This window comes from Polyodon spathula, chromosome 44 (assembly GCF_017654505.1).
Source record: "Polyodon spathula isolate WHYD16114869_AA chromosome 44, ASM1765450v1, whole genome shotgun sequence".
NCBI lineage: Eukaryota > Metazoa > Chordata > Actinopteri > Acipenseriformes > Polyodontidae > Polyodon > Polyodon spathula.
This window is the reverse complement of record NC_054577.1, coordinates 1,935,774-1,950,260: the sequence shown is the minus strand read 5'-3', so window position 1 is coordinate 1,950,260 and position 14,487 is coordinate 1,935,774. Positions and strand designations below refer to the sequence as shown.

At 47.5% G+C, this 14,487-nt stretch overlaps 2 protein-coding genes across 2 annotated transcripts in view; both read left to right on the top strand.

Annotated features, from left to right (window-relative positions):
* The first annotated feature begins 304 nt into the window (after nt 1–304).
* On the top strand, nt 305–4,551 carry LOC121305590. Its single transcript, XM_041237282.1, has 7 exons — nt 305–404; nt 1,797–1,945; nt 2,281–2,386; nt 2,820–2,981; nt 3,487–3,625; nt 3,755–3,839; nt 4,172–4,551. Exons 2-7 carry the CDS (start codon nt 1,943–1,945, stop codon nt 4,307–4,309), a joined length of 633 nt encoding a protein of 210 aa, XP_041093216.1. The 5' UTR covers nt 305–404; nt 1,797–1,942; the 3' UTR covers nt 4,310–4,551.
* Nucleotides 4,552–9,708: 5,157 nt separating this feature from the next.
* Nucleotides 9,709–14,487, top strand: part of LOC121305656 (retinal guanylyl cyclase 2-like) — a 15,301-nt gene continuing 10,522 nt past the window's right edge. Inside the window, exons 1-3 of the mRNA XM_041237350.1 lie at nt 9,709–10,426; nt 11,907–12,208; nt 13,031–13,385. Coding sequence (XP_041093284.1) covers nt 9,709–10,426; nt 11,907–12,208; nt 13,031–13,385 — 1,375 coding nt within the window. The remainder of the gene's footprint in view (nt 10,427–11,906; nt 12,209–13,030; nt 13,386–14,487) is intronic.

The window sequence follows — 14,487 nt, the reverse complement described above, 5'->3', positions numbered from 1 at the left end:
TAATAATAACCATTTTTCCTTTATACATCAAACAGGAGAGCGCCTTCCGCTAGAAAACAAGTCCAGCTTCCAAGCCTTACAGGAGTCAAGGAGCGCTCAGAATGCATTTCCCTGCGCCGTCCCGCTCCAAGCAGTGATCCAGCTGACCTCGCAGAGACCCCCGACCGATTCTTCGGACCCCCAGCCCCCTCCTAGAGGCTTCTCTATAAACCAGCGGAGCTGCGCTAAGCAGCACCCCGCTCCTCCTCGCCAGCTGCCCCCCCAGCCAGCGCCCCCTCCTTCCTGCCCCTGGAGGAAGCTGCCCCTGCCCCCGGCCGACCTCGGCAGCTTCTTCCACAGCAGCTTCCTCAGCAGCCAGGGCTTCGCTCCTCTGGAACCGGAGCTTGATGAGACCGCAGGGACCGGTGAGTCCGATCCACTGGGTTATACACACCAGGTTTTACTACCAGCTTACTACCATAGTGTGTGTGGGTAACAAGCTCAGGTGTGCCTTATTGTTAACTCCTTGCCGTCCATTTATTCGTCAGGCGCGTCAGGTCAAATTTCTTTTCACACGCGCTGTTCAATTCACATGTTTAAAATGTCCCCCCCCCCCCCCCCCCGAGTAAAGCAGGTTTCAAATGCACTGCACTGAATCGCAAAAGGACACTCAGTACTGCATCTCCAGCCCCACCCCTTGCTCGCTGTATTTTTCACATACCTCTTTATAGACATGCATACTGATAAATCCTCTCCTGATCACTCGTTTTATCACCAAACTCCTCAATAATGCGATCCGAGTCATTATTTTATTACTATAACATCTCAAAAAGCCGTGCAGATGTCCGTGATATTCTCAGAGCGCTGGATGCAGAAGCAGCTCTCTCCTTTGTTATGTCTGTAGATATCTCTGTTGGTCTCACTCGGCCTTGTCGGCTTTTTCCGGAGACAAAACGGCTAGAGGCCTGTGCTTGACGTCTTTTTGATGACAGGGTCCAGACATCGGACTGGAAAGGGAAAACTGTAGGACTGCAAAGGGTTAAGCTCACCGTAAAACCAGGAACGGATCAGACTGCTGTGCAGCGAGAGTCTGATTTCTGTCCCTGATGTTGAAGAAGGTTTTTAGAGGTTTCACAGAGGAGAGCTGCAGTTGTGTTTAGAAATTAGATCTTTAGACAGGTAGAACAGGGAAGGAAGTGAGAGTCCTCTTGCATAGTAGTTTCACTGGAAGTTTAAAAATAAACACATAAATAGATATATAAATGTAGTTGTGTGTGTTTTTTTTAAATGCAATTAAAAAGCTCATGAAAAATGTAACGGTGTTCTTGAGGACTCTGTTTCCTGGCTGTGTTCTCTGAAGTCCTGAGAGTCACTGGGGTCCCCCTGGTGCACTGTGGGTAATCTCCCAGCATGCCTCCTAATTAAGTGCCCGCTTTTCACCGTGGGGGGGCTCCTTGTAATGTATTGACATGATCAGTGGGGAGGGGGGGTGCAGAAATGAAATGTAATGCAAAGTAGAGCTGGCAGATTATAAAGACATTGAATGAATTCTGATTATTTATTATTATTATTATTTATTATTATTATTTATTATTATTACAGAGATGGGAATAGGACTCATATTGCACAGCAGTGTTGCCCATTCCAGGTTTTAGCTCAGCTTGTCTTATTGTTAAACCAGGAATGGATCAAACCTGCTCTGCAACGGGAGTCTTCTTTCCATCCCAGAAGGCAGGTTTTGTCAGGTTTACCTGCTTTGAAAAAAGCGTTTCTTCGGGTGAGCTTGCGCTGAAATCCGCCCCGCGTGTCGTTCTCAGCTCTGGGTTTCCATAGTGACGAGCTGGCCGAGCATCCTGTCGTGGAGCGGAGCGGAGAGGGGCGAGGAGAGGGGAGCGGGCAGCGCGGGCACAGCCTGGACTCCAGCAGCAGCAGCAAACACAGCGAGCTGCAACGCTACATCCACATGGTACCCCACTTTCACTCAGAAATAGTGTGATAGAGCACAGGGACAGCATGGGAAAGCACAGAGAGGTCTGGTAAAGCATAGGGAAGCATTGTAAAGCACAGAGAGGTCTGGTAAAGCATAGGGAAGCATTGTAAAGCACAGAGAGGTCTGAAAAGCATATTAAAAACCATGGTAAACTAACCCTTATAAAAGCACAGCACAGTGCAATACAGCACAGTGCAATACAGCACAGTGCAATACAGCACAGTGCAATACAGCACAGTGTAATACAGCAGGTTTAGGAATACTAGAAATGGGGTAATATGCAATCCAACATCGTTGTTGTTTTGTTTCAGCTCTTGGACAGATCTCCTGGGGATCCCCTGGAATCCAGAGCCCTAGATTCAGAGGAACCCCCAAACTCCCACAGCGCCTCCCAGTATACCCAGCATCCCCTGCAAGGTACCCTGCACCAGACGGCAGATATTTTAAGATCGGAAGTGAAGTTTGAACGCGGCTCAGAGGGCGCCATTTGAATGAATATGAAGATCAGTTGATCATTCAACGATGGACTAGTGTCTTAAGACACAAATGAAGCGAGTCGGGGACAGTGTGTCCTCGGAAACATTAAATGATATTGCAAAAAAAAAAAAAAAAAAAAAAAAAGTCTGCAGGAAGCCGTAATAGTACCGGTTCTATTAGATTTCGAAATGTTTTATTTTGTCAGTTTTTTTCGTTCTGTGGGAAACTATACAAAGCGCTGGTGTGTAATTCAATATGTTAACATTATCCAGCAGGAGGAAGCAGAACGTGTTCATTCTGTAGGGTGATGCCAAGCTGCGAGCTGCATCTGTACTGTCTTCACTTCCTCACAGTCTCTGTTGTCCTGGGGCAGGTAGCTCGCCCGTGCTCAGAGCCCGGTCCACTGGGCTGTGGGATCACGTGAGACCAGCGCCCACGGGCCAGTCTGCCGTGCAGAAAACCAAAATCATCGCGGCAGGACCGTCCCAGAGAAGCGCGGAGCAAAAGCAGCCTCCTCCCTCCACAGCAGAGAGAGGTGAGCGGGGGAGCCCGGCACTGCGCTGGCTGCCGTTAGTGGAACTCTGGACTGATAGAGAAGACATGTCCTTATCGATCGATCTATCTGTCTGTCTGTATCTCTATCTATCTATCTGTCTGTCTATCTATAGTATTTATCAATTAATCTGTCTGTATCTGTCAATCTATAGTATTTGTTAATTAATTTATCTAGCTATCTATCTATAGTATTTGTCTATATCTGTCTCTATGTATCTATCTATATATCTCTCTATCAGTAACTATAGTTTTTGTCATTGAATCTATCTATCTGTCTGTCCATTTATCTGTCTGTCTATCTCTATGTATCTATATGTCCGTCTGTCTATATCTGTCTATAATATTTGTCAATGACTTATCTATATCTTATCTATTTGTATCTATCATATTTGTCAATTAATCTGTCTGTCTGTGTCTCTGTCTCTCTATCTGTATCTATCGTATTTGTCAATGAATCTCTGTCTATCTCTTTCTTGTGTTTCCAGGTGCTGAAGAAGGGGTGCTGTCCCCCAAGCAGATTGGGGAGCTCTCCAGACTCCTGGGACAGTACCAGGGTCACCCCGGCAAGGGGGTGCAGTCTGTAGAGGAGCTGTACACCTACCTGCGAGCTGTGGAGCCCAACAGGTAATGTGCAACACCGCCCCTGTGATGAAAACAAGACCCCCGTTGCACAGCGGTTTCATTCACTCCTGGTTTTACTGTGAGTTGAACGAGGCACAGAAGCAGGTTGTTTGAGTAAATGTTTGTTTTTAGCCCCAGACAGAAAGAAGCACATGTGGGAAGCGGGGCTGTGCGCAGAACTCTGGATCAGAAAGTGAGCCGCGGGGTGAAGGAGGAGGTGAGCACAGCGCGGAAACTGAACTGCACCTACCCTACCCCCTACCCCCTATCCCTACCCCTAACCCCTAACTCTGGATCAGAAAGTGAGCCGCGGCGTGAAGGAGCACTAATCAAGAGCTGAAAACAAGTACAAAGGTCTAATTAAGCTAATTATCAGTTCAATTAAGGGTCTAGTGAAGTAAATGAGAGCTCGGTTGGAATGGAAACCAGCAGCCACAGCAGGGGGTCCCCAGGACCGAGTTTGAGAAGCCCTGATACAGAGACAAGCAAACTCAGAAATCTGGGCGCCTTTTAAATTTCATTTTTTCTTTTTTTCCTTTTATTTTTCAGTTGGTGGCGCCCCAGCCCGCCCCCTCCCAGCGCCGAACCATCGCATCCCGTCCGGCCAGCGAGAAGAGCCAGCCCAAACCAGTAAAGAAACTGGGGAACCAGAACCAGGGGTCGGCCAAGGGGTCCTCCTGGAGATAGGAGAGCCGGGGTGGGGGGTGAGATTGATGTTAACCTTGATTTCAATGTGTTGCTTTTATTTTTTATTTGATTTTGTTTTATTTTATAGAAATGCTTTCTTGTTGTGAATGGCTTGTTCCTGGGTTTTCGATTTCCAATGATATTCCATCACAGTTTCAAAGCCCAGTGTTACTCGATCGCAGTGCTAGCATTTTTGTTTTAAGAAGAAGAAGAAGAAACGAATAAAATAATAATTTAATGACTCCCATGTTCATTTTTTTTTTAATATACATGAGTGCTTTTAAAGGGACTTCAAATATATGGATATAACTGTTGCTTTGTAAAAAAAAACATTATTGTTATTTGCTGCTCATCTGCTGCCCTCGCTAGCGCCTCTCCCGTCTCTCCCTCTCTCTTACCTGCTCTTCCTCTCACCTCCTGTCCCTCTCTCACCTCCTCTGCCTCTGTCACCCCTCCCTCTCACTTCCTCCTCCTCTCCACCTCTCACCACCTCTCCCTCTCTCACATCCTCTCTCGTGCTCTCACCTCTCCCTCTCTCTCATCACCTCTCCCTCTCATCTCCTCTCTCGTGCTCTCACCTCTCCCTCTCTCTCACCACCTCTCCCTCTCTCACCTCCTCTCATGCTCTCACCATCTCCCTCACCCCTCACCTCTCCCTGTCTCACCTCCTCCCTCACCTCTCTCTCACCCCTCTCTCACCTCTCCCTCTCACCTCCTTTTCCACCTCTCCCTCTCTCATTCACCTCCTCTCTATCTGTTAAATAAAAGCCTCATTCTCAATCCATACTGCTCTCTCCCTCCATGTCTCTGTGTCTGTGTGTCCCTCTCTCTGCCTCCATGTCTCCGGCCCTTCCTCGCTGTCCTTGTTGACGGTCCGGTTGGTTTATCTTCGCCAGCCGACTTGATCTGGGTTCACTCTGCTTTCCAGAGCGCTCTGATCCAGATTAGCTGCTTTGCAAATTGTGTTCTGGATAAATTTGGAGGTAAAAAAAAAATAGTTATAAATAGAAAGTTATACTGGTTACATTTTACAGGTAATGTCTCTCCGTTGTTGATATATAAGAAAGCAAACAGTCTTTTAAAATATGTTGTAGAATGAGCTTCTGCATACACACAGTCGCTTGTATACAAACGAAAGCGTGCGCAACCACACACACACAGGACAACAACAACAAGACACACACAGTGCACACAAAGGCAACGCAAAATGAGTTTTCCCATCACTGGTATAAACAATGCGGCTATGTGGTTTTGGCTGGTCGGTCTTGTGCCGGGCAGCCTGGTCTCACACACACGCAATGCAATATGCCTGGGGACGCGTTACCTCGCTCTCTCCCAGACAAGAATCCGCTTAGCTGCGCATCTCCACACATCGCTGCTGGATTAGGGGAGGGATGCATCTCTAGACCAGTCCCCTTTATCTATCCTTATTATCCCTTTCTGGAGATTTGATTCAAATCCCGGTGAAGCCGTGGCACGGCACTTTGCTTGTGGTTAACCCGTACCTCCAGACTTCGGTTATTTACGGTTAGGGACGAATACCTAGTCCACTTCACGCCCGCTTTAAATATTTAAATATAAAAGGAGACTTTGGGGTACAACAATAAATAAATAACGGGGGGATAAAAAGTGACAAGGAAGAAGAAGAAGAAGAAGAAATCCTTCTGGATAATTTTTGTAAAACAATATTCAAGACGAATAAAAAACTTTTATTTTATTTATTTATTTATTTATTTATTACTTCGCCGGACTATTGTCTATATTTCATATTTAGTTTATTAGTTTTCATACATCTTTATATATATTTTTTTAAAAAGGCGTTCATTTTGTCAAGCAGCTGACGTATCTTTTCTATTTATTTTGTGTGTGTGTTTTTTTTTTATCGTCGATTCGTAATGAAACGAATAAGAGAATGTTTAAATAAAATTCAGGTGAGTAACAATTTGTGATGAATATTTTCTTTTTAAAACGTGTCTATCTATGTCTGTCTATCTATATCTGTCTGTCTGTCTATCAATCTTTCTGTCTCTATATACACACTATCTCTATCTCAATCTATTTAGCCTTATAGCTATCTCTCTGTAAGGTCCTGTAGACTGTCTATCAATCTATATCTATCTATCTATCTATCTATCTATAATGTCTATCAGACAGATGAGAATAGACATCACTGACGCAATCTATATAACTAGAGATCTCTAGCTAAATGCTCTGTGATCTGCTGTGATAAGTCTGTCTAGGCCTGGTCCTACTATCTAATCTATCTATCTATCTATCTATCTATCTATCTTTCTATCTATATGTCTATCCAATCACACAATCTATATAACTATCTCTAGCTCTCTGTCTATCTGTCTGTCTGTCTGTCTATCTATCTGTATATATAAGATAGATATCAAGTAGTTTAGTGAGTAGATATATTGAAACACATCTGAGATCTAGCGTTCAGACAACCGATAGTAGACTATGTGTCCTGTCTATCTAGAATACACAGGACACGTCTATCTACGGCAGTCTCTATCTGTCTGTCTATCTGTCTGTCTGTCTATCTATCTATATACACACACTCTATCTAGCTATCGATCTCTCTATTTGTCTGTCTGTCTATCTATCTATATACACACACTCTATCTAGCTATCGATCTCTCTATCTGTCTGTCTGTCTATCTATCAATCTATCTATCTATATCTATCTATCTATCTCTATCGATCTACAGTATCTATCTGTCTGTCTATCTATCAATCTATCTGTCTGTCTGTCTATCTATCTATATACACACACTCTATCTAGCTATCGATCTCTCTATCTGTCTGTCTGTCTATCTATCTCTGTCTATCTGTCTATCTATCTATATACACACACTCTATCTCTTTCTCCTGAAATACAACACATTTATCAGAAGGAGATATTTGGTTCAGAGGAGAGTCATTCTTAACAGGTGCCAGATTGTCAGTACAAATCAATTACATTTTGAATTTTTGACGAGTTGTAGAAAATGTTGGGAGTTAAAAACAGAATGAACGAAACATTTTAGTTGGAGGTCTGGAGAGCGTGAATATATAATAATAATAATAATATCAATTGGTGATTGGGTCTAGACTGCCATCCGAAGAAGGCACATTTCCCTTTTTGTTTTCCATCTAATATATATATATATGATATATATATATATATATATATATATTATATATATATATATATCCACACTTTATAACTTTATAACGTGTGCGTTTTAACCTGCACATGAATTTTCTGTTTTTTTAAATTTTCTGTTTTTTCTATTATTTATTTGTTTGTTTGTTTGTTGTTTGTTTATGATGTATTTTAGTTGTCTATATAAGTGAAATGGTTTTGTTTTACAATAAAAAAATAAAAACGCTGTTTATAACGGCGGTGTAATTCATTTTTAGGAACACGCTCACAAACCCGTCCGCGATGTCACGGTCTGGCAAGGGTTCGGTTGTGTAACTGGGTATTACGCTCAGCCTTATATAAGTTATTACCCACAGTACAAGCACAGCAACGTGTAATGAAGCATTGTAAAGCACAGAGAGGTCTGGTAAAGCATAGGGAAGCATTGTAAAGCACAGAGAGGTCTGGTAAAGCATAGGGAAGCATTGTAAAGCACAGAGAGGTGTGGTAAAGCATAGGGAAGCATTGTAAAGCACAGAGAGGTCTGGTAAAGCATAGGGAAGCATTGTAAAGCACAGAGAGGTCTGGTAAAGCACAGGGAAGCATTGTAAAGCACAGAGAGGTCTGGTAAAGCATAGGGAAGCATTGTAAAGCACAGAGAGGTCTGGTAAAGCATAGGGAAGCATTGTAAAGCACAGAGAGGTCTGGTAAAGCATAGGGAAGCATTGTAAAGCACAGAGAGGTGTGGTAAAGCATAGGGAAGCATTGTAAAGCACAGAGAGGTGTGGTAAAAGAATAGGGAAGCATTGTAAAGCACAGAGAGGTTCTGGTAAAGCATAGGGAAGCATTGTAAAGCACAGAGAGGTCTGGTAAAGCATAGGGAAGCATTGTAAAGCACAGAGAGGTCTGGTAAAGCATAGGGAAGCATTGTAAAGCACAGAGAGGTCTGGTAAAGCATATGTTGCCAAAAACAGGGTAAACTAGCCCTTATAAAGTTGGTGTGGTCTGCCTAGAACTGGAAAGAACTTCCTCATCGTATTCCAATCACGTGAAAATGTGACCTTTCCACTTAGCTGGCCCTGCCTACTTGCCCTCTCTAACCTTCTCTCTCCTTCACTCCCCTCACTCCTCTCTCTCCGTCTCTTCCTCTCTCCTGTCCCCCTATTTTCTCTTTTGCCTCCACTCCCCCTCTCTCTCTCCCCCCTCCTCTCTCTCTCCTCTCTCTCTCTCTCTCCCCCTCTCCCCCCTCTCTCTCCCTCTCTCTCTCTCTCTCTCTCTCCCCCTCTCCCCCCCCCTCTCTCTCTCTCTCTCTCTCTCTCTCCCCCTCCTCTCTCTCTCTCTCTCCTCTCTCTCTCTCTCTCTCTCCCCCCTCTCTCTCTCTCTCTCCCCTCCCTCCTCTCTCTCCCCCTCTCTCTCCCCCTCCTCTCTCTCTCTCTCAGCAATCAGGCTAATGATCTCTTGCTATCATAAGGACAGCTGGGGTTTTCTTCTCAAGCCCAGGATATAGCTTTTAAATCGGGGCTTAGAGCAAGAATCTGGGGGGGGAGGGGTCACACAGTCAGGAGAGCGCAGGGGGGTGTCACAGTCAGGAGAGCATGGGGGGGTCACACAGTCAGGGGTAAAGATTGAAGATGGGGCGTGATTGAAGTCTTTAAAATCTGATAAGCAGTTAATTTTTTTTTATTAATTAGTCTGGAGATCTGGAGCAGTTGAAACAGGCAGACCGTAAAAACACCAGGTTCAGAGGACAGCTTCTCCAATTAGCACCCCCTCCAGGATCCTGAGGACAGAGCTGCTCACGAACTGTTAATTTCAAGAGCTGCCCTCAGAGGGAGGGTAAAGAAACCCTGTGTTCTATAAGGAGTTCATTCTGCTGGTAAAAAATATATATCAAGTGAAAACTTCCAGCATCAACGCAGCCCTTCTCAACAGTGATTACCCTTCCTTTAACTGGGGGTCCCTCACACTGTCTCTCTCTCCCTGCAGGTCCAGCCATGTCTAGAGAGACGGCTTCCTGCAGCTCGGAGCCGACACTGCTAACTGCGGATCTGAGACAAGAAAAGAAAAAATAAACACACACACACACACACACTGACGCACACACACAGAAAGAGACACACACAGACGCACACACACACAGAAAGAGACATTCACACACTGACACACGTACACACACAGAAAGAGACATTCACACACTGACACACACACACACACACACACACACACCCCCCCCCCACCCCCCCACCCCCCCACCCCGTCCTGGACCATGCCCCCTCCGGACGGCCCCCAGGGTGTTTTTTTCTTCTGGAGATGGACCTGCCCCAGCAGGCGGGGTTACAGCCCTCCCCTCCTCTTCCTGCTGGCCGCCCTCCTCGGCACACCGGCCCGGACCGGAGCTGCCACCTACAAGGTGGGCGTGGTGGGCCCGTGGACCTGCGATCCCATGTTCTCCAAAGCCCTGCCGGACGAGGCGGCCCGACTGGCAGTCAACCGGATCAACAAGGACCCCTACCTGAGCCGGGGCTACTGGTACAACTACGTCCTGATAAACGAGGACTGCCAGACTTCACGGGCGCTCGCCGGCTTCCTCAACAGCGAGAGCCGCGCCTCGGGCTTCGTGGGGCCCTTGAACCCGGGTTACTGCTCCGCGGCCGGGCTGATGGGCAGAACCTGGAACAAGCCGATAGTGTCGTGGGCTTGCTCCAGCCCGGAGCTCAAGAGGGACACGGGCCGGGCGTACCCCACCTTCTCCCGCCCGCTGCCCCTCTCGTCCCGCGTCCTGTTCACCGTGCTCAAGTATTTCCGCTGGGCGCACACCGCCATCGTCGCCGCCGAGCAGGACCTGTGGGCGGAGACGGGCCAGGAGCTGGCCAGCGCCCTCCGGAGGTTCGGGCTGCCGGTCAGCGCGGTGGTCACCATGGAGACGGACCCGGCGGGCGCGGAGGCCGCGCTCAGGCGCGTCGGGAAGGCTCACAAAGTGAGAGGTAGGGAGAAGGGCCTCTGAGAATGAGAGGGGTCTGGAACGAGAGGGGTCCTGCCGGGTTACAGCGCCCCCCTCTGGTGGACCAGCGCAGTTCAGGCGTTTTCATGCAGGCAGGTATATAAAGGAGATCAGCGACACATCTTGAGCTGCTAGATTTGCACACTGCTGTCCATACCCAGACTGAACCTGGTAGACAATGCAGCCTTTTAGAACTGGAACAGAACCTCAGAACTGGCTCGGGGTTCTCAGAACCTCAGAACTGGCTCGGGGTTCTCAGAACAGGCATCTGCAAGTCACTGTGGTTTTCATGCAGGCAGGTATATACAGGAGATCAGAGATGCCTCTGGAGGGGCTCGGCTTGGGGAACGGGGGCCGCTGCTCTTCCACTGTCCTGAGTGGCTGTGGGGAGTGAATGTTGAAGGAGTGGAATGGGGCAGAAAGCGCAGGTGAGATAATGGGGCAGTCTGAGTTTGAAACAGAGAGGGAGAGAGAGCACTATACATCCTGCCATATCAGTCTATCGGCAGACAGGCTGGTCAATGAAACGCTTTAATTCTCGCAGGATGGCAGGATTCGGAATCTCACCCAGTCCGGCAGAGAGAGAATCCGCTGTTATAACGGCTTCCACTGCTTTTTCTTTTTTTTGGTTTATGATGTCACAGAAACCCTCAGTATGACATCTCTATTAAGTCTCCTCCCCCTCTCTCCCCTCTCCCCCCCCCTTTCTCCCCCTCTCCCCTCCCATCCTCTGTCTCTCCCCTTCTATCCTGAACTCCCACTCTCCCCTCCCCTCCTCTCTGTCTCCCCCTTCCCCCCCTTTCCCCTTCTTCTCTTTCTTAGTTCCCCCCTTTCCCCTTCTTCTCTCTCTCCACCCTGATAATCTCCCCCTCGCCCCTATCTCCCTAGGAGAGGGTGAAGATCCCCCCCTCCCCTCTATCTCCTCACCCACTTTCTCCCCCTCTATCCTCTTCTCCCCCATCCCATCCCCTCCTCTGTCTCCCCCGTTTATCCCCCTCTTCCCTCCCCCTCCTCTCAATCTTTCCCCTTTTCTCCCCCCCCACTCCCCTCCCCTCCAATCTCTCCCTCCTCTCTCTCTCTCTCTCTCCCTCTCCTCTCTCCTCTCCCCTCTCCTCTCTCTCTCCCCCCCCCCCCTCTCTCCCCCTCTCTCCCTCTCTACCTCTCCTCTCTCTCTCCCTCCTCTCCCTCTCTCTCTCTCTCTCTCCCCCCTCTCCTCTCTCTCCTCTCTCCCCCTCTCTCCCTCTCTCTCTCTCTCCTCTCTCTCTCTCTCTCTCTCTCTCTCTCTCTCCCTCTCTCTTTCTCTCTCTCTCTCTCTCTCTCTCCCCCTCTCTCTCTCTCTCCTCTCCCCCTCTCTCCCCCCCTCTCTCCCCCCTCTCTCCCCTCTCCTCCCTCTCTCCCCCTCCTCTCTCCCCTCCTCTCTCTCCTCTCTCTCCTCTCTCCCCCCCTCCTCTCTCCCCTCTCAGTAATAATCATGTGCATGCACTCTGCTCTGCTGGGTGGAGAGGAGGAGCGGGTGTTGCTGGAGAAGGCATCAGATCTGCGCATGACGGACGGCAGCTACGTCTTCATCCCCTTCGACGCGCTGCACTACAGCCTGCCGTACCGGGACACGCCCTACCCGCTGCTCGGCAACAACAGCAAGCTGCGCCGCGCCTACGACGCCGTGCTCACCGTCACCGTGGAGACCGGCGACAAGAGCTTCACCCAGGCCTTCCGCGAGGTGCAGGACAGCCGCGAGGTGTCGGCCAGCTGGCAGGCCTCCCAGGTAGGCTGATGAAGGCACTAGAGCCCAAACTAGAGCTGCTCTGTTTCACTCAGTTTAGTTTCAGTAACACTGATGAAGGCACTAGAGCCCAAACACTGGTCTGCTGGACTCAGTTTAGTTTCAGTAATGCTGATGAAGGCACTAGAGCCCAAACGCTGCTCTGCTTGACTCAGTTTAGTTTCAGTAACACTGATGAAGGCACTAGAGCCCAAACGCTGCTCTGCTTGACTCAGTTTAGTTTCAGTAACACTGATGAAGGCACTAGAGCCCAAACGCTGGTCTGCTTGACTCAGTTTAGTTTCAGTAACGCTGATGAAGGCACTAGAGCCCAAACACTGGTCTGCTGGACTCAGTTTAGTTTCAGTAATACTGATGAAGGCACTAGAGCCCAAACGCTGCTCTGCTTGACTCAGTTTAGTTTCAGTAACACTGATGAAGGCACTAGAGCCCAAACGCTGGTCTGCTTGACTCAGTTTAGTTTCAGTAACGCTGATGAAGGCACTAGAGCCCAAACGCTGCTCTGCTTGACTCAGTTTAGTTTCAATAACACTGATGAAGGCACTAGAGCCCAAACGCTGCTCTGCTTGACTCAGTTTAGTTTCAGTAACGCTGATGAAGGCACTAGAGCCCAAACGCTGCTCTGCTGGACTCAGTTTAGTTTCTCTAACACTGATGAAGGCACTAGAGCCCAAACGCTGGTCTGCTCGACTCAGTTTAGTTTCAGTAACACTCCCCTCTCTCTCCCCTCTCCTCTTTCCCCTCTCACCTCTCTCCTCCCCTCTCTCCCCTCTCCTCTCCTCTCTCTCCCTCTCTCCTCTCCAGGTATCCCCTCTCTTTGGCACGATCTACAACTCTATCTTCTTCCTGGCGATGGCGGTGGAGCAGAGCCGCAGGAAGGGGCGCTGGGCGACGGGCACCAGCGTGGCGGAGAGCACCAGCGGGCTGGAGTTCCAGGGCTTCAGCCAGACCCTGCGGTACGACCAGCAGGGGGAGCTGCTGGCAAACTACGTGATCCTGGACAGCGACGGCTCGGGCAGCCAGCTCCGCGCCACTCACACCGTCGACATGGCAACGGGGGCACTGAAATACATGGGCAGTGCCATCCACTTCCCACAGGGGTCCAGCCCTGGCACGGACTCCAGCTGCTGGTTTGATTCCAACAGTATCTGTACTGGAGGTGAGGGGGGTGTATAAGGCATTATTATTATTATTATTCTTATTATTATTATTCTTCTTATTATTATTATTATTATTATTTCTTTGGGCACCGTCTAGGAATATAAGGGTCCGCTGCTCCACAGGGCAGCGCAGGGTTACAATGCAAGCTTCATATTTAAACACAGTGTAGTTTACACTCAGTGCAAATAATAACACTGCTAGAATACAATATGAACTGGGATGCTGTGTATAATAATAACACTGCTAGAATATGAACTGGGATGCCGTGTAGAATAATAACACTGCTAGAATATGAACTGGGATGCTGTGTATAATAATAACACTGCTAGAATATGAACTGGGATGCTGTGTATAATAATAACACTGCTAGAATATGAACTGGGATGCTGTGTATAATAATAACACTGCTAGAATATGAACTGGGATGCCGTGTATAATAATAACACTGCTAGAATATGAACTGGGATGCCGTGTATAATAATAACACTGCTAGAATATGAACTAGGATGCCGTGTATAATAATAACACTGCTAGAATATGAACTGGGATGCTGTGTAGAATAATAACACTGCTAGAATATGAACTGGGATGCCGTGTATAATAATAACACTGCTAGAATATGAACTGGGATGCTGTGTAGAATAATAACACTGCTAGAATATGAACTGGGATGCCGTGTATAATAATAACACTGCTAGAATACAATATGAACTGGGATGCTGTGTATAATAATAACACTGCTAGAATATGAACTGGGATGCCGTGTATAATAATAACACTGCTAGAATATGAACTGGGATGCCGTGTATAATAATAACACTGCTAGAATATGAACTGGGATGCTGTGTATTATAATAACACTGCTAGAATATGAACTGGGATGCTGTGTATAATAATAACACTGCTAGAATATGAACTGGGATGCTGTGTATAATAATAACACTGCTAGAATATGAACTGGGATGCCGTGTATAATAATAACACTGCTAGAATATGAACTGGGATGCTGTGTATAATAATAACACTGCTAGAATATGAACTGGGATGCCGTGTATAATAATAACACTGCTAGAATACAATATGAACTGGGATGCCGTGTA

Excerpts from the sequence above, each read along its gene's own strand:
- LOC121305590 (XM_041237282.1), top strand. Across the intron at positions 2,387-2,819 it reads TACCCAGCATCCCCTGCAAG|GTAGCTCGCCCGTGCTCAGA; the intron begins GTACCCTGCACC and ends GTCCTGGGGCAG. Across the intron at positions 2,982-3,486 it reads TCCCTCCACAGCAGAGAGAG|GTGCTGAAGAAGGGGTGCTG; the intron begins GTGAGCGGGGGA and ends TTGTGTTTCCAG.